Raw genomic sequence first — 20,587 nt, 5'->3', positions numbered from 1 at the left:
CAGCTCCCTCATCTGAACTTACAGATTGATCTGTCAGCACTTTTGTAAGTACCGCCATGTAAGACAGAAATTATGTAACCATGCATTTAGTCCTAACAACTACACAGATATATCATTGTTAAGTGACCAAAACAAACATATGCATGTTAGCTTGATTGCTTGATGTTGATTAAATGTGGAACCTAGGTCCTTTGCTTTTTACTTGGGATGTTATGAATTCTACAAGTGTTGAGTTATGAAGTGGAATGCAACAAACATTTTCTATGACAATGAGGAATGGGCACTGCCTGTATTTGACACTCTATATTGTTCTTTTTCTCTGATCAGATTGAGAACTGATCTTCAGCATCCCATGGCTGTTGCAAGAGGCAACTAATTGTATCGGGTGGTCAGACTCGCTGAATTGGTTGATACATATCATCTTATCCCAGTAGCATAGATTGATGCTCTTGCTGTTGGTCAGTGGATTGTGTTGTCCAGATTCAACTATTTACAAACCATCACCATATACTGTCAAATGTTGATTCGTTAAATGCTGGCGTCTCAAATATTATGCATAACCCGAAGTACCTATCAGTCCCGACCATTTTTTGATTGAAATTTGAAACATGTAATTTGAAATATTCACTTCCTATTTTATACTGCCCGTCATTATTTATTGCTATATTTGTGTCAGACAGGTTGTAAACAAAATATAGAACATAATTTATGGTAGTTGTAATTTGTAAACAGATAATATTCTGGTTTTAGCTTTTATTGACTCGATATATTTTTTAGCTTTGGGGCTGATGTTTACTGTAGATTTTGATGAATACAGCCATTTGTCAGCTTCGTCTCTGCTTGCTACTTCCACACTAAATATTTCACAAAAATGTTGCTTGCTTGAATGTTATGAGGCAAAAACTTCAATACTTTTATGCACACGGATAACTGTTACAGAAAATACATTGATAAAAAAGTTTTTAAAAACCTAGATCTATTAAGTGCTTTTACTGTGCAACGCAGCTAATAAAACAACTTTTTCGCATAAATTAGTTTTTTTATGAAGAGCTATTAAAGCTAGTGTCAAACGAACCTCGTAGAATGTTTTCTGATGATAGCTCGATATCATCAGAAGTGGAAACTTGGCTGCTGAGTTCATTCTTAAACCCACTTTCTCCCATCCAGCTGAGCTTCAAGCGAACAGGTGTGTTTTAATTAGCACAGATAGTGCTCATTATTGAGGCATTGACCACCCCCTTTGTTCTCAAATATCCTAAAACATGCAACATGATGTCTGTCCGCCTCATCATCTGTCCTGCCCAGGGGAATGCAGGAGTCAAATGCTCCCCGAACGGATTATGTTAACCTTTTTAGCAACAGGATCCCCCGTTTCAATAGCAGTTTAAATCCCCCTTTAAACCCTCATCTCCAAATTTACAAAGGGTTTGCATGAAGGTACGGCAGAGTATTGAAATAATCTCAGCTTCATTTAGTTGCGGAGTCGAATCAATACCCTGGAGCCGTCCATGAGATCAGGAAACAGACTGTGAGGCTGGTATTGATTTTTAACCTCACGAACAGAAGAGTGGTGGGGACAGGAGCCTCGAGCTCATTAATTATTGATAAACTTACCTGTACGAAGACACCTATAAAAGCGGCCTTCTTTTGGACGGTGGGAGTGAGTCGTGCTAGTTATGGGCTGACAGGAAGGACAGCAGTTCGGCCATGTGCAACCACCGGTCATTGTTGTGCTGGGATAGGCCGGTGGTGCACAGCACATGTCTATTGTTGCATGACATGTCTCTTTTTCGGACTGTAGACAACGGATAAGGACAAATCGACAATTCTTTGTTGCAATCTGGGGATAGATGGGTACAAGGTACAGTTTCTGCTTTTTCTCATTTTTCCCATGGTGACTTATTTTGAAGTTCATGTAACCCTGTGTCAGTCCCTGAAACAGTGTGGTATTCATACAGGTTAATAACCTGTTTGAATTAGAGGAGGAAACAGGTGAATAGTTTCAGCTTCCTCGTGTGTCATGACTTGTCTCCAACTAAAATTATTCATGTCAGGATCTTTTCTACTGTCTCATTCATCCGCAGTGAAAATATTTGAAATTCTTTGATCATGGCTTTGAATTCATTATAGAATTCGGAATGCTGTGCAGCTTTATTTACTTCAAACTGTACGTTTGATATTTTCATACTAAATTCAAATGATATTAGTAATGATTCTCTAGTATCCATTAATTTACAACACACAGCAAATTCAACATATGGCTGGCTGGATATACATAATTGATTGAATTGAGAACCTCGGCAGTTATGCATAATGTTTAACAATGCACAGTTCAGATTCATTTGTGGTGTGGTGTGACAATGTTGAAATTAATTTTTTTTCATTATCATATTATAATGGTGGTGGAAATGATTAGACTTTTTTTCAAAATGAAGATGTTTGAAAAATTATGCATTTTTGAAATAAGTAGAAACAAAATGTTAACATGATTTTTTAATTAAAGTTAATTTTGAATTAAATAAATTTTCTTAAAATTGTCATTTAATGTATGTTGATAATTGTTAAACAACCTGTCCAAGCCATTTAATAATTAACACCTCTTATCGATTTCAATGATTTGTTAATTAGTCTAATTTCAAATTTCAAAATATTTGTGTGTGAAGTTTCGACAGGCATTGTGACTGTCCACTGTTTCAACTGCAAACATGAACATTAGACACGAGAGAGGCGCGTGTACACGCACTGTTTGTGGAAGAGTTGGGAAGGATTGTTTGTCCCTGATTAAACCCTCAGCAAACCGACTGGCTATTAACCTCAGACGACTAACATTGTCATCAGAGCTACCAACATAATTAATAGGGCCTTTCTTTTCTGACATCTTAAAGTCTTGTCTTTATTTGTACTTCCTTTTAAGACTTTAGTCTGAAAGTTTCCGCTTTTGTGATGTTTTGTTGTCGTATAATTGGGCAATTTTCATGCACTTGTTTGAGTAGACAGAATGTAAAAAAGGATTTGCACGGACAAAGAACTGCTCACTGAGATCAGGTGTATCTTCTAAGTCTGTCTGGCTGGCTGTCAAATGTATACTGGGTTAGTTTTTAAAATCACTTTTGTTAATTCTTTCAGTTTTTGGATCAACAAAAGCAAAGTAATCTTTAAATATCACAGGAAATCACAGATATCCAGATGTATGCAAGAGTGAATTAATTTAAGAGAAGTATGTTCTCTGTTCGGTATTGAGGTCCATATAGAAAAGAGGATGGGATGGGCTCTCTTTTGTAGAAAGGTTATGTGGAAAATGAAAACTGAAAAGTGATCAGTAAATTTTGTATCTTAGTTAAAGTATATTTATATCTGAATTGCAGAGCTGCATCTATCGCAGCCAGTGCAGGAGGAGCAGATTCCAAGCGACCTAAGTTTGTCATCTGGCCGGAGTGGAATGACTCTGATGTCAATGGGGAAAAGTGGGTAAGTACACACCCACATGGTGAGGACAATGTCTCAAGATTCAATGATTCAGTCAAATTCAGGCACTGTTACTTGCAGGTGTATATTGAATGTTCTTTGTAAAAATTAAAATGTCTAACACATTTGTTATGGTTGTTATCAGAACATATATAAACATACAATTAAAGTTAGAATTGATCTTCAGCAGCCCATGCTTCTTGATATAAGAGGTAACTAGACTGGATGATTAGGTGCTCTGACCTGGTTGAAGCATACTATCAAATAATAACTGTTTCATCATGTCAATCATTGGATTGTCTGACCAAGGCCACTGTCATGTAGCAGGAATATTTTTCATTGATGCATTGACCAGCAATTTGTTACACACAAAACAAACTTAATTCTTGCAAGTTGCATGCATTCTACTGCTAGAAAAATCTGACATTACGTGTGACAAGTTGTATGCATTCTACTGCTAGAAAAATCTGACATTACTTGTGACGGTCTCAGAAATTGTCAAGTCAGCAACATGTTCTTGAGAAAGGTTGAACCAGGCCGTATTAATGCAAGATCTGAATTATTTGATTTTAAAATTTACTGTCTCTAGGAACCATTTGTGTGTTATTTTGGTAAATAGATTTATAATAAACAATAGGTCCAGCAATTATTTAAATGATTAAACAGTCATTTGAAAATGAAGGTGAAATTTTGTTTCTAATGCTTATCAGAATCAGATTTTCTCAAGTTATATTTCTCATCATACCATACCAGCTTTCACTGTAAAAGATGTCATATGATTAAATAATATGTAACATTTGTTTTTGGTATACTGACACCTTAAATGAATGAAATATTGAAACTTAAATATGAATTTTCAACAGAGTTTGGTTTATATTATTCTGTATGTAATTATATTTTTGTAACAATATTTTCACACTGTTTTATGCTGTTATGATGAAAAAGGTTTTGATAGGAAATCCATGTTTACTCGTTGAATAACCTCCCCAGTAGTAGCCAGATACAGTTGTTAGAGATTCATTCCTCAATCGTCAGTCATAATCACCCAAATGACCCCTAGACATCTGCAGACTTGCACTCACCTGAATTATTTCATTTTGGTGAGATAATATCCATAAATGTGTTTCCATGGAAACCATCAAAACAGTGATACAGGTTGATTAATTCAGTCATCCATTCTCAGATCTTAGCCTATCATTATCATTGACACATTGCCTGTGCAAATAGATAGACACACACCACAGCGTTTGTCTATCTGCCGGAGCTATGTGATGCCTTAATATATTTCGTTCTGGAACTGTTGATCTCTGGGTGGGTTATAGATCTATGTTGAAATCACTGTCGAAGATCAAGGTCATTTGAAGGATACTGTAGTTCCTACAGGTCATATCAACATACACAGGTGTGAAATGTCTGTGATATGTAAGAGATATGTGTAGGATTGTGTTGATCTTCTGCTAGTAGGGCTGCAATGAATCCATTATTCGACAAATATATATATAACATTTATTGAGTAACGACTACAATGACACATTAACAGCTGACATTCTAGTCATCGTATTCAGTGAAACAATCACATTAGGAGTTCAGTGACATATAGTTAGAGCTTTGACTGTTGTTATCTGCCTGTCTTGGATATATTCCAGTCTGCATACCTCACTTTGATAACTAACACCCAAATCCAAGTAATAATACTCCTTTGAAAAATCAGTGTTTCCACTAACTTTTCAAACAGCTGGTACACTGTACAGACAGCAATGAATATTTTTGGTATGTTACAAATTTCAGTGGTACTGCACCTGAACTTCTTGTAAATTACTGCACCCACGAGTAAATCCATGCAATTTACCGGCTGCTTTACATAACATTTGAGGTCTCCCTGTCTGATCATATTTGGTGCGTACCTTGCCAAATTCGTGAAAAAGTCATCATCAAACTGCTTGGTTCTCTTCTTGTCACTGTGACAGGTTGAATCTACTTTCAAGCTGCCACTTGACATGGGATTTCCATGATAATTTTTTCCTGTGGTGATGAGACCGAAAAGACAAATGATTTTATTGCTCAGCACGATTTTAACATATGATTACCACCGCTAGTCTAATAACCATCTAACTATGTATGATTTTTGTCAGTACACTGAACTGATAGCGTTTGAGATTGGTGGTACGTGCCATGTTTTTTTGGTAAAATACTAGTAATTACCTGTGAACGAAAACACTGAAAATACATGAGTGTTCAATTTTAGTGATCTCAGTTCTAGTGAATTCATTTTTTAAGGTTTGATTCACCAAATATGTGTGAGGATCATGACAACCTTACATATTTGGAAAAACTCTTCACTTCCCTTCTTGCACCCAGACTTGAATCTCTGATCAGAGGGATAGCGGGTAAATCTAGTGGTTGAAGCATTCGCTTGTAACGACCTGGGTTCGATTCCCCACATTGGTACATTGTGTGAATCCCATTTCTGCAGGTGTCCCCTGAGGTGTTATATCTGCGATATTGCTAAAAGTGGCATACAGCCAAACTCGCACACTCCCTCACTCTCTAATCAGAGATATCCTATTATGGCTATAGGTACATCATCAATGCAGTGCAGTACTAACTGACTGACACTGAAACATTTACTTTCTTTAAAATCAACATGTTGATGTTGGGCAATGAAAAGCATTTCTTTAAAATCAACATGTTGATGTTGGACAATGAAAAGCATGAAAATTCAAGATTACACATTTATAAGGTCATTCCGCCTATATCTTCCTTTAACTTTTCACTAATAATTTTTGTTTTGTAAATATTGAAATACAAATCAATGTGTATTCATACTTAGATACTTAAAAAAAATGCATTGATGTTAAAATTTCCAAACAATGACATATCAAGTGTGATCATCAAAAGAGCTGAAACACTGAGAGGCTTCCTTTCAAAACCAGACATTGGAAATTGCGGACATTACAATCTCTTAATATTAGGAATGGATTATGTTTTATTGTATTTCGCCACCTATGCATATGATGATCATTAATATAAGAAATTAGGTTGTGTAATTGAGCCCTAGCTTTCTAACAAGTCCCTTATTAGTATTTGAACCTTGGGGCCCTAGGTCTTCTGTCTGGGTGTTGTTTTTTAAATCATGACAATTCCCATTTATTATGTACTGCCCTCTGATTCTAATGACTATGAATTGGAAACAAAGGATTTGGGTGTTTATTTGGCGAACATTAGTATTGAAATGTTTCATAGAGGACAGTAGTTATATTTTAGTATAAATCTTAATGTCTCTGACAGATTGCCAACATAAAGGTTTTTAGATCATGAAAAAATCACACCTACATGTATATGTCTTCAGAATTTAACTTTATATTTTTTTTGCAATTGTAATGCTGATTGGTTCCTTGTTTTATCTTTTCATGTTTCAATAAGTGGTTGAACTTTCAGAAAATACATACTTTGTCAGCACGGCAAAATAACAATTAAGTGTTTTTTCTTCATATACTATCATTAACATGGTGAAACAGTGATATGGTGATAATATACTAATGCACAAGCTTGTACCAATATTTAATGCTGCTGTTGGTTTTAGTAAAGCTTAGCTTGTTTCATGGATTTTTTATCTAAAGCATTGCTTTTTTCTTTACAATCTAAATCTTTGCTAGACACTAAATGATGGATTGCTGCCAGCAATTGAACAGATAGAGGAAGAAGAGGTAACTGAAATTTGGTATCAAGCAAGAGTGGCACAGTGTAGTTTGAGTGGAAATAGACTGTGAATTCGAAGCATGGAAGGAATGCATTTGCATGATTAGAATCAGGCACCATGCTGCCGCACCACACACTCTCTCACAAACAAACGGGCAGTGGGGTAGCTTAGCGGTTAGAGCATTCACTTGTCACACTGAAAACCGGGGTTCATTTCCCCACATGGGTGCAATGTGTGAAGCTCATTTCTGGTATCCCAGGCTGTGATGTTGCAAAAGTATTGTTAAAAGCAGTTTAAATCCATACTTTCTCACTCTCACAAATACAGTTGGACAGACATTATGAATTTTTTTTCTTGCAGCTGATGAATAATTTATCCTTTTATGTTGTCAAGTTAAAACTTCACTCTACCACATGTCCCAAATGATTTATGACATGATGACATTTCATTTCTACACAATTTGTCAAAAGATATTGATTTGCATAAGGTGGAATAATTAGTAGCAAGGCTTCACACACGCTACCATTATAATTGTTGTGCGATCCTTAGAGTAATTTGCCATTGAACAGATCCTCAATGAAGGCTATGCAAAGTGATGAGGACTAATGGACTTGTTTTCTGCCCTTAAACCCTTCAAGCAGATGCCCATCTCATATTGACCAGTCCAGGTATTGACCACTTGTTATTACTAAAGTGCCAGGTAAACCTACAGCTCATCTTTTGGGTTTCCTTGACAACCTGAACTCCAGAATGGAGCAATAAATTACCTATTGTCTAACCAATGACTAAGTCATTTTGACCAAGGTTAATCGAGCCCTGGCTAAATGTATAGTACAGTGATGGGTGGAAATTGACGACCCAGAATAGATTGTACAGTATTCTTATACTTTGTGTCTTAACTGCATGTCACTGATCGATGAGTTGTATTTTGGGATGAATATTTTTAGTTTCATTTCAAAGACGGTTAATAATCAATATCTAAAAATATGTAATGAGTTTTTATGAAAGCATATATTTTGGAATGAGAAATAATGTGCATTTCGTCATCTTCTTTTTGGCCACTGATAAATTATGTTAAAAAATGTATATAGGATCCAATTAATTTAATAGAAATTTTAAATAGGATTCATTTAATATTTTTTTATCAAAGATCTGTGTCTATTATCATTATTACTGAATATATGTGTTCTAGGTGTCTGTAGATGTGGAATATGCATGTGAATGCAAAAAATGTGGAAAAAAATATTTAAGATAAAATGTTTTGTCATTATAATTAGCCTTAGGAAAAAAGCAACTTTTAAAGTATTATCTCTCAGGGCTGAGATATGTTCTTGGCCCATTAGGATGTCATTTAGTGAAAGATAAACTTGATATGTCTTTATGGCCATTAAAATATCGTATTATTTGTAATTCTAGAAGTTAAAAGCATTTTTCAATTTCCCAAGTAATTTTCAGATTATTTTATGTCAAGAATGCATCATTATTTATCTTTGAGCTTTATTTCCTTGTTAAAATGAATCCAGTTTAAATAGGCTAAGTAAGTACCTAATTTCCTAACAGTGAAAGAAGCCAGGTAATTCTCATTATGTTTTATCCTGTTGATGTCATGAAAAAATGTTGTAAGTCACAAACCCAAGCACAAAGTTATCCCTCCTATTTAAAGACATTGTTCCGATTAATTGCTTTAGTCACCTAATGGCATTTTTTGGTCATTAATAGTTCTGCAATGAATTATTAATATAATAATATAATACATATCCCAAATATTGCATAGGGAATATGAATATTGAATAACAAAAACAACAAGTGAAAAGTTTTGTTTTAATATTCTGTAAAACAATAACCAAATAATTCTTTTCGATTTGATTATTGTGTTTATTCATCACAGTAAAGACCAGTGACGACATGACAATGAAATCAAATATACTGAACATAAACAAATGTTGTTCAGTATTTTTTGTAAAGTTTTTAAAGAAGACATAAACATGAATTCTTACTTTTATCAAATTTCATTTTTTCAAAATTTGTGTTTCTTTTTCTGTTCAGTATATATGAGAGTATTGACTATGATCCTGCTTGGTTTAAAAATATTGCCTGAAATATTGCATAAAGGCGGTGTGAAACTAAACTCACTTACTCACTCACTCACTGACTTCAGTTTGCTTAATACATGCATGAAATCATAAGTCTTATATTTTGGGTTAATTTGTCTTCACTTATGGACAGATTTTAATCTCAGGTGTCAGATGTCATTGCATTTACCGCAATACAAAAAATCATGAATATTCAGTTCTGGTGATGAATATTGAATAATAAATTATGAATCAAATAATGGATTAAATTCATTATACAGTTTGAACACAAGAGAATTATAACAGCTCTGGTAATTAAATGGTCATCTGTTAAAGTAATATGCAATTAACATTATCATTCTGGCAAACCATCTCTTTTCATTGCCTCCTGTGACATGAAAAGGCTTCTTGCGGAGACGTTACACAGGAAGGGGATTTTATCTCAGGGAAGACTGGAAAGGTTTTGTTGTAGACTTCATGTCAAATATGACTGCAGTGTTTCTTCATTTCTCTTGAGAAATTTTTATTCTGTTATTATTTTATTTGTTTGGCATATGAGTCTAGGGTCCGTTTCACAAAACTTTCGCAAGCCCTTCCTAAGATCTCCTATACTATAACATAGGAGGTACGAATGCAGCAAGAAAAGTTACGAGATCTTAGGCTTACGAGAGTTTTGTGAAACGGGGTCCAGGCCAAGCACAAAATATCACTTTAACTGAAAAACTACATTTAATATTATTTTCAGTCTGGTAAGTTACATGGGTGTTTCTTCAGATCTGTTTAGACAATTTTGTTTTATAATTATTTTATTCTTATAATGCAGAAGTCAGGACAAATACTGAATAAACTTTTAAGTAATATAATACATTAATGAATTGCAGTCTGGTATGTTACATGATACATTATAACAGGGGCAGCAGGGTAGCTTAGTGGTTCTCACACCGACTTCTTGGGTTTGATACCCCTCATGGATACAGTGTGTGACGCACATTTGTGGAGTCCCTTGCTGTGATATTGTTGGAACATTGCTAAACATTGGCATAAAACCATACTCTCTTATTATTGATGAACGGTAAACGTATTTGATTTTTGACAGGAAGCCTTAGGGTACCACATCGGTCCTTGGCATTATCTGGATGACTACTTTCAGGAGCATAATTAGAAGTTGGAGCTCTAGTAAGAAAGGATAACAATATCTGGATAAATATCTTCTTTATTACACTTGACAGTTTCATTAGTGATCACAGTGTTCAAAACTATGTGGAAACATTACTCTCACTATAACAGAGAAGTTGTTCATCATGGTAACTTTCTAGATAGCACTGTTGGATCATAACATGGAAACATCACCCTCACTATGACAGAGAAGGTGTTCATCACCATCACTTACTTGATAGCACAGTCTGTTAGATCCTACATGGAAACATCACTCTTCATCACCATCACTTGCTTGATAACACTGTTAGATCCTACATGGAAACATCATTCATCATCACCATCTCTTGCTTGATAGCACTGTCAGATCATAACATGGAAACATCACCCTCACTATGACAGGGAAGTTGTTCATCACCATCACTTACTTGATAGCACAGTCTGTTAGATCCTACATGGAAACATCACTCTTCATCACCATCACTTACTTGATAGCACAGTCTGTCAGATCCTACATGGAAACATCACTGTCACTATAACAAGGAAGTTGTTCATCACCATCACTTGCTTGATAACACTGTTAGATCCTACATGGAAACATCACTCTCACTATAACAAAGAAGATGTTCATCCATATATTGTTGTCTTTGGGAACCCAAGTGCCCCTTCCCAGTTCTGACAGACTGTAATCAAAATTTAAGAAAAATTTAAGAAAAGGTACATCATGGGTTTGCATCAGCAACTGATATTAATGGCTAGTAAATAGTACAGTAGTTAGGTATGATATTACAGTGACTTCATATGTCATCCAGGTTTGCATTTTTGTTTACTTTGTATCAGCAGCATACTAATTAGAAGAAAAACAGACGCTTTGGTGGCCATTATCGTTGCTGATTAGGTACTACTTTGGACGATGATTTAATTCTAAAAATTGCATCCCAGATTCAATGCACTGTAGTTTAGTCTGCACAAGACTGAGTGACAACTTGAAGATATCAAGTTTTTTTGTGAGTACTGACAATGTAGTTTCAGTGATAGTTATTGGCATTAGTGTGTAATATGTTCCTTGTTTGATCATTGTTTAGTTGTTTGTGTATGTCAAGAATGTTTAGTTGTATCTACTTTATAATTGATAATTATCAGAATAATTGAATGAAAAATGTTGAAAGACCTCAAGGAAGTTCTTTTCTGGCTACAAGAAAGTCTTTTGGTAATCCTTTCAAGAAGAAAATACACCTGTTCCTGGAAGATTGTCAGACGAAAAATAAGAATTGATAACCAGCCTCAGACAATGAAAGTTAGGTCTCTGCAAAGCTCAGTAGGTTCAAAAGCAGAACCTTTAAGTTTAGATGGATAAAAGAATAGACAAAAAAACACCCTTTGTTGTAGGTTTGAAGAAGGATGTAAATGAAAAACATTACCGATAATTTGTATACACGGAAATCGTTTTGTCTAAACATTGAAACAGAGATTGGTGTCTCTTGCTGATCACCTGACACAGCCTCCATAATTAATTTATTACTGAATAAACATGGACAATGTTTCACAATAGGATGTTGAATTTTCGTTTCACAATATAGCTTTGTACCTCGGACACAGACCATGGACTAACAGCCAAGGGTAGTGGTAATTTGAGTCAAGGTGTAATAGCTAGAATCATTTTCCTTATTTTTCCTCAAAACAACCCGATAAGAAACACTTTCAAGGATGGTAGTATAACTGTGTGAATGGTTTAATGTTATTTATCATCAATTACGGTAAGGATAGTGCATGAAAATAGATTTGTAAGTTTATCAATCTGTTTATTCTAATATTTTCAGCATTTAGTCCATATGATAACATATGCTCAGAGACATATTATGTCTAACACCTCAAACATTTAGAGGGACATTGGCTTAGCCGAGTGGTTAAAACGTTTGTTTGTTGCATCAAAGATTCAGGTTTGAAGCCCATTTCTGGTTTACCCTGCAACTGTATTGTTAATTTTTTTTTTTGTTTTTGAAGTTTTTAAATAGAAGACATAAATATGAACACATAGTTTTATGAGATTTTATTTTTTCGATGCTCGCATATTTTTTACTGTTCAGTATATTCATGTACATGTATTAATTTCTTTCAGACGTGGTATGCAATTTGATATCAAAGTTAATTATGTGATATTTATCGATAATCATGCAATATTTTAAGTTAGGGGTTGCTAATTTACATAATCTGTATTGATAACCAGCCATAATATTTTCACTGATTTAGTCCAGCAACACATGAGTCGATGGTTTTCATGTGTATATTTCGACAAATGTGAAGCTGATCTTGAATATCCATTTTTCTATCAGTAGTTTGTATTTTCGTTTGGATTATTCAAATTGTGAAATGCACCCAGCCTTACTTCTCCAACTGCCAATGGCTGCCCATATGCAAAATGAAAACCATCAGGTTTTACCACTCTTAAAGAACTTGATCCAGAATCCGAAGTAGCCCATGATGAATTCGAAATATTTTCTTAGTAGAATCAATTTATCCTAAATATTTATTTCATTCTGAAATTCCTGAGATAGGCAAGATGTTTGGAGTATTACTGTTTCTAAAGAAAACAAGACCATACAGATCATGTCTCCTGTAATCGTTATGTCATACTGTTCCAGCAGTATGCAGGTACATTGATTGGATAACAGGTATATTTATATCATGTCAATTACGCCACGTGAGTTCCTGAACAAATGCTGATTTCCCATACCATCAATCTGACAGATGTTTTTTCAGTTCTGTAAAAACTGTTTCCGTGACTTGAATTTCTTCTTAGGCTATTAGGGTTACAAGATTAATTCATTTGTGTGAAGTTCATATTTTTGTATTTCGTGAGCATGATGAGGTTGTTAACGAGATACTTGTGTAAGTAGACAAAATTATGGGAACGATAAGTGTATATATTTACTGCACATAAAATGCAGGTTTGATTTTCAACATAGTAACGAAACTGAAGCATGTGTCATTGACAGCTGTCACTGCAAGAATAATGTCAGTGCTCACACACTCTGAAGTGTTAGAGCAATGCATTGAAAGCATGCACACATTTAGTATGTAGACAGAATTAAGTGATCTTCCACTAATTTTGATCATTTTAATCATGATTGTTTTGAGACCAAATTGAAAATTTGAAATAACTGATAATTTCATAATTTCAAGATGAAGCACAGATAACAATTGAAACTTATAAATGTGATACTAAGGCCAGACCAATTTTATTTCTTGTTTTGCGGATTCTTGTCCTCTGAATCCCTAAACCCAGGAAGAAAAATAACAATAGAATTCAAAGTAATATTCCTTCTAAAAACTCAAAGTATTTTACTTTGGACAATTTATGAAGTGAATATGGGTAAAAAAATCTAAATCTAGAAAGTATTTTCTTGTGACTTTACATTTTTAGCCAATAAAAACATTAGAATTTTATTTTTGGAGCGGGAAAATTAATTTTTATGTTTTTTTCTTAGTCTTGGAAAAATACGGCAGGTGTATCCATAAAACAAGAAATAAAATTGGTCTGGCCTAACGTAAGAATGTTTTAGATTAACATAATTTTCATACATTAAAGAAATTGAAACTCCTTGTCAAGATGTTTTTCTTGAACAGTATTATGGCTTGGCACACACTGAAGTTATGGTGAAACACAAAACCATGTAGATTTCATCAGGCACAATGTCTACTGCATGCTGCTGTGTGTTATGACAGGGACTGTCTTCAACAATATTATGTTTGCATCAGCAAGTACAATGTTTCTTTCATTTGTTGTGACAGGAGGCTGCACGGAGAGAGGACAAGAAAGGGAAATCTCCTACAGCGGTGAGTGTTTTACTGTTGCAATTGATTAGGTCATCACATAGGTAAATGATCATTATCTGGTTCCTTGTATACAAGTGAGGTATATTGTCCAAGGTATTGCAGAATTGTCTAGGTAAATATTCTAAATATACTTTATGCTAAAAGTCCATGTATTCTTTACTGCTATGAATACAGTGGAAGTTGTCATAACCATCATCTGTCCAATCTGGCAAGTTGTCTACACCTGCATAAAATCTCAGTCCCATCTGTGACTTGCACATTCATCATCAGCTCTACAGTACGGCACATTGTCTAAACTGGATTATTTACTATTAGTTCCAGTGAGTTCCGGTTTAGACAGCTTCCATTGTACTTGATTCTGATTGGTCCAGGTAGGATAAGTAAGGTGTATTAAAGAAAACACCTCCAAATTAACGTACCTTCTCACTCTATAACTCTATAAAAGCTTTGATCCTTTGACTGCTTACATATAAATGCAAAGTCCTGTACAAAGCATCCACAGTTGTGTAAAAGCATACACTAGTCACTGTGTAATTACCAATTAAACGTCATAATTAGATATTTAGAGTTCCTCAAGCTTGAGTCGTACAATGTTGACTTTTGATACAAACAATGATGATTATGGATGCTTTGTTTGAGTGGTGGTGGCCATCTTGGAGACAAAAAAAAAATGGCCGCCATATGCACCAATAAAACATCCATATCTGGAAATGATTTGGACTTAAATTCAAAAGGAAAAGTGTTTTTTACTCACTTATACATGAACTGAAAGTGTGTGTCCACTTCTGAGGAATATAGTGCTTGTACAAAATTAGCCTGATCTCCCTACTAAAAGAATGAATTCTGAACCAACTTCATGGTTGTTTTCTGGAATTCTTCCAGCAATGAGTTTCAGCCACTAACTGTGAATTTGATAACAGTTGGGGATAGGGGACGGGGCAATTAAAATTAATCAGAGAGGAAATTTATGAAAACTATTTGTGTTATGTTAGGGGGTTATATTGTTCAGCTGTGGGGAGAACACGAAAAGATAATACTTAAAATGGGTCATGAATGTTTTGTCTGATTCAGCCCCAAGCTCAATGTCATTTTAGTTTCATCATAAGACAGATAGGTACTGGTGTATTTTCTTGCCAAAATGTATGCCTTACATGTGCAGACTGAAGTCAGGATGTTACTTCTGAGTATAACATATTGGAAACAAATCAATACAAGAATTCATCCAGACATAATACATAATGCGAAAAGAAGATTAATAAGTGATATCCTTGTTAGAAGGCAAACTATATATGTTAGCACTGTTATATTTTAAGGAAAATAATGATGTTTTTGGTACTCTTATTTATTTGCTTTGTATGACTGCATACACAGAGAAGATTAATAAATCACCAACGTGTAATGAGAATGCAAAAATTATATTGAAATTTTCATATTTAGAAGGAAAAACAGCAACTAGCACGACACAGCATGATCCTGAAGTTTTCATAATTTTTTAATCTGTATTCTCTTTTCATACAAGTTTCTTTCTTTACAGCATGTCTGTCAAATCCATAAAGAAAGTTTCACTGTTTACGTGTTGTTATTGAACATTTACTCGAAACTATTAAATTTAATTAATTGCTGAAAAAGAGACACGCTGTCTGTGGCTTGTATTTGATGTACTGATTAGAATGTCTTTAAACTGGCTGTTATGGTCATGCATAGAGAGGGGTCGTTGATTTCATGTCATCGGTTTAGGCACAACATCTCTTTGATGACCCAGATGGTAAAATTGAAATGCCGCCATCACTCAAAGTGGATCATTGGAAGAGACCTCACGAGTTCATTGCCGATAAGGTATGTTTACCTCAGGACCGTCTTTGGGGAATATTTAGTGGTCTTGGTGAATTTGAACTTTCATGAAGAACTCAATTAGAACAGAGTTAATGAACAGGAAAATTAATTGTCCTGTGGGTTTAATGATTTCATCAATAACTGAGATTTAGGGAGAAGAATGAAGCTCAAGTCATAGGGGATGTGTAGGGAAGTAATTATTTAAATTTAAAGTAATTGTAGATCCATTAACCATAGCTTCAAGAATATGCAGATAAACATGTATTTGTTATTTGGGTTTAATTAGCATTGTCTTGTAATGATGTACTAGTTGTGTTTTAATGAACAAATAGAAACTGTGGTAGTAGAGTTCTTTTGATTTATTCTTCATGCATGCTGTATCAATGAAGTCTTGCCTTTGTAAATCTTTCAGATATTGACTGTTGTTGATCAGGAACAGATTGCCAATGGATTTGATCTCATATCACCCAATGAGCATTTGCATGAGAGTGAAGTAAGTCAAATACTGGTGTTTTATGGACAAATGGAAATGTACCATTAACAAAAAGTAGGGGATATCCCAGTTTGTGAACATACCGCTAGACAATGTCAGTGCTCATGAGAAAAAGTAATGTATATCCATACAGATGAAACATTTCCAAAGGAATGGAATAAATTATCACATTTTCCCTAAATGTCTCTTCATCATCTGTGTCCTCCTTGGCTTCATCACTTGCATTTTATCAATTTTGTAAATCCAATATCCCCTACTTTTTTCCAGTGGTATATGCTTCTTTTGTCAGGAATAATTAGGTACACTGACAATGACAAATAGGTGACATGCTCTAGTCTTAAGAAGTAGCATGTTTCGTTCATCAAGGGAATGAAAACTGCCATGAGCAATTTAAAAAAACAACTTTTCTCTTCAGCTTGATAGGATAAAAATGACAAACGTGATGTACACGGATGGTAATTATCATTATTCAAGACATTATTTTGAGCCGATAATCTGTTCGTAATTAGGATGGTTTTCACTGTCTGTTCTGATCTTTTGATTCGTCACAGAAATTTCATTTTGATGAGCTTGGATGTAACTTTGAGAACTTTTCACTCAACACGATCTACAGGGTATTTTCTCAGTTTGAGTTTTTACAAGTAAAAGTTGAATGAAAACGTGATCAGCAGATTTGTCGTTTCACTTGGTCTGTCATTTTGATTGTTCATGTGCTTAGTCAGTGAAAGTAAAGGTATTGGTAACGTGTGGTATGTTTTCAACAATGCTCAAACCCGTGAAGATCTTCAGTAACCGATGCTTGTCATAAGAGTGAGGGAGTGAGTTTAGTTTTACGTCACACTTAGCAATATTCCAGCTATATGGCGACGGTCTGTAAATAATCGAGTCTGGACCAGACAATCCAGTGATCAACAACATGAGCATCGATCTGCGCAATGGGGAACCGATGACATGTGTCAACCAAGTCAGCTAGTCTGACCACCCGATCCTGTTAGTCGCCTCTTACGACAAGCATAGTCACCTTTTATGGCAAGCATGGGTTGCTGAAGGCCTATTCTACCCCGGGACCTTCACGGGTCGCTTGTCATAAGAGGCGACTACCGTGATCAGATGGTCAGGTTTGCTGACTAGGTTGACATGCCATCATATCCCGCCTGCTCGTGCTGTTGATCACTGGATTGTCTGTAGTACAAGTTACAAAGGAAGCAATAGAATATTACACAGAGGTTTCCATATTAACAGCAGCAAGAAATGTTTGTTTCTTGTTTTGTGGTTTTGGTGCTCTGAAATAGGAAATTTCCAAATTAGAATTTATACCCTTGAATGTTCATTAATCGTTGTTTATCTCTTAAATAAATGAGTCTTTCTGTGAACTCATGCTGAAGGGAAAAAACCCGCTGAAACAACATGCATGCCAGTATTGCCATGGCGATGTCACATAGTAACGCCTTGAAAGTCACAGCATTAGTGGAATTACCTGAAATAAGAATGTTTTTTCACTGGCTTAACAAGGTGCAGTGGCATCTGGTTAGTACAAGATTACTGGGAAATGGTTTTATGAGGATTGAAAAGGACTGGAAGAAGCTGATGTTGTTCTTCACTGTCAAGGGATTAACCTTTGATGTAATTACTGAAATAAACATCCCCGTGCAGTAAAGTAAGCCTTCAGTTGAATGTCATGTCATCCCAGTAGTGGGTGAAATGAACGAGAAATAGACATCTGTGCCAGCTGTGAGGTCTGATTGACAACGGTATTGACCTGTCACAAGATGATTATTTATAAGCCCTGTGTTCTTGCTTAATTGAATTTAAAGATAAGAAGATTACTTTCATCATTTGTTTGGTATTACTGGGATTTGGATTAATTTGGGTGATTATCTCTGGTCAGGGCCATCTGAGCTTCAGTAAAGCATTTTCTCATGAAGAGCGCCATTGATTAAACTCTTAATTATTTGGCTCGTCAAGTGTTGGTGAATTTGGTTTGATAAAAATTGGAATTAACTGTTTTAAGATAGTGAAAATTATTGATGCATTGTATTTTCAACACTTTATCGACTTTGTTTGTGTTCATGGTCAATTTATTATTCAGACAGTTTTATAGGGAAAATGGTGGTTGTTATAAGTGCTTGGGTTTCCTGAAGTGATTAAACCAGATGTTGTGGTCTATTGGTTAGCTTGTCTAAACTTGATACTGCAGTCTGTTAGAATATTTAATTTCTTAATTAGGGTCTGTTGGTTAAGACGTCCAATCTAGATGCTCTGGAGTGTTTGTTTGCATGTCTAATCACCATACTCTGGTCTGTTAGTTACTATGTCTAATCTAGATGCTCTGGAGTGTTTGTTAGCATGTCTATTCTCCATACCCTGATCTGTTTGTTAGGATATCTTATCTAAATGCTCTTGAGTATTTGTTAGCATGTCTATTTTCCATACTATGGTCTGTTTGTTAGGATATCTTATCTAGATGCTCTGGAGTGTTTGTTGGCATGTCTGTTCTCCATACTATGGTCTGCTGGAATGAATGTCCAGACTTTTTGCTAACACAAGGTCCATGCATGTGTTCTCATTTCCATGTATACCTTTAGATAGAAGTGATGGTTGTGAAAATATATTTCAATAGTTTTGATTGATAAAGCTACATAAATTATCTGTTACATATATCGTGCAAAGTCGCCCAAAGAGTTTGTCAAGATTGTTGAAAAATTTGTCATATAACAAAACCTTATCCTGACATGCAGAATTTTAAGAAGGAGTTAATATCATTTTCTTTTGTTTTTTTCAGTTAATGCGCTACATAATCAGCCAGATTTCTGCTCTGTGGGAGATGAGTGCTGTGAAGACTCCGGATCCTGGTAGCATGATGGCTGGTGATGATGACAGTCACAGCTGGAAGCCATGGGAACACATTTATGCCCTGTGCAAGGCTGGGAAGGGTCCCCACATGCCACTGTATAACTCTCATGGGAAATACGTTGTCAGATTATACTGGATGGTAAGCATGGGGCTTGTTGTAGCCTTCAAAATATATATCAAACGTCTTTAAGTCTACAACAAAATGAAACTGAATATTACTTTTAGAAAATATAGAGGAAACCTTTTTTTTTGCGCAAATAGTGACAAACTCTTAAAACTGAGGAAAGTAAAGTCTACACTCTTCCTAATAGGCCTGGACCAAAAAATATACCAGATTTTCCAAAGCTGTGTCATTGGTTTTCATCCAATTTGAATCAAAATGTGCCGGTTTATACTTTTTATGTTTATGCCCATTAGCTTTGTCATAGCTTCAGAGTCAATGATCATTGACTCTTCAATGGACCCTTCAGCTTTGAGCAATACTGGTCTTGAGGACTGATATTGTCATGCCCTGCCTTGTATGCTCTGTATGCTCTGTGGCGAACCGTGAAGATCTGGGGTAGAATAGGTCCTCAGCAACCCATACTTGCCACAAAAGGCAAATATGCTTGTGGTAAGAGGCCATTAATGGGATCAGGTGGTCAATTGACAAGCTGACAATTGACAGATAGAAGGTCATGCTGTTGATTATTTACAGACTGCTGCCATATAGCTGGAATATTGTTGAGTGGGGCGTAAAACTAAACTCACTCACTCACAAGTAAAGTGGTAAAGAGAGGATTGAATGACTTCAGTGATAGCTTATAGCTTGTCTATCTGTCAACAGTATATTTCTTATTATTTCTGTACAGCATACTCCTTTTTTGTGGTACAGTATAGAAACCTACTGTCATGATATTTAAACATTTGCTTTCCAGAAATTATTTAGACATTTTGAGCAGACTATGAAAAATCTTGATACCTTATATGGCATTGATAACCTTGATTAGTTTTACAATTTTCACTTAATATTTCTATGTTTATTTTCCAGGGTTGCTGGAGGAAGATCTATGTGGATGACAATCTACCATTTGACAGCGAGGAGCGTCTGTTGCTGCCAGCAACCACATTGCAGGAAGAGCTCTGGCCAATGTTGCTAGCTAAAGCATTGATCAAAGTTGCTTCTCTTGAGTGAGTAGT

The 20,587-nt window shown here is 35.2% G+C and overlaps 1 protein-coding gene across 4 annotated transcripts in view; it reads left to right on the top strand.

The window, feature by feature from the left end:
* Positions 1 to 1,660: 1,660 nt before the first annotated feature.
* The window catches only part of LOC137287331 (androglobin-like), a 65,118-nt gene continuing 46,191 nt past the window's right edge, over positions 1,661 to 20,587 (top strand). For all 4 annotated transcript variants that reach the window (XM_067819578.1, XM_067819580.1, XM_067819579.1 and 1 more), the window contains exons 1-7: positions 1,661 to 1,861; positions 3,366 to 3,468; positions 14,185 to 14,229; positions 15,967 to 16,065; positions 16,475 to 16,555; positions 19,338 to 19,547; positions 20,439 to 20,578. In XM_067819578.1, the coding sequence (XP_067675679.1) occupies positions 1,851 to 1,861; positions 3,366 to 3,468; positions 14,185 to 14,229; positions 15,967 to 16,065; positions 16,475 to 16,555; positions 19,338 to 19,547; positions 20,439 to 20,578 (689 nt within the window). In that variant the 5' untranslated portion in view covers positions 1,661 to 1,850. The remainder of the gene's footprint in view (positions 1,862 to 3,365; positions 3,469 to 14,184; positions 14,230 to 15,966; positions 16,066 to 16,474; positions 16,556 to 19,337; positions 19,548 to 20,438; positions 20,579 to 20,587) is intronic.

The sequence above is a fragment of the Haliotis asinina genome, chromosome 6 (assembly GCF_037392515.1).
Source record: "Haliotis asinina isolate JCU_RB_2024 chromosome 6, JCU_Hal_asi_v2, whole genome shotgun sequence".
Taxonomy (NCBI): Eukaryota; Metazoa; Mollusca; class Gastropoda; order Lepetellida; family Haliotidae; genus Haliotis; species Haliotis asinina.
The sequence above is the reverse complement of the archived record's forward strand: the minus strand, read 5'-3'. Positions and strand labels throughout refer to the sequence as shown.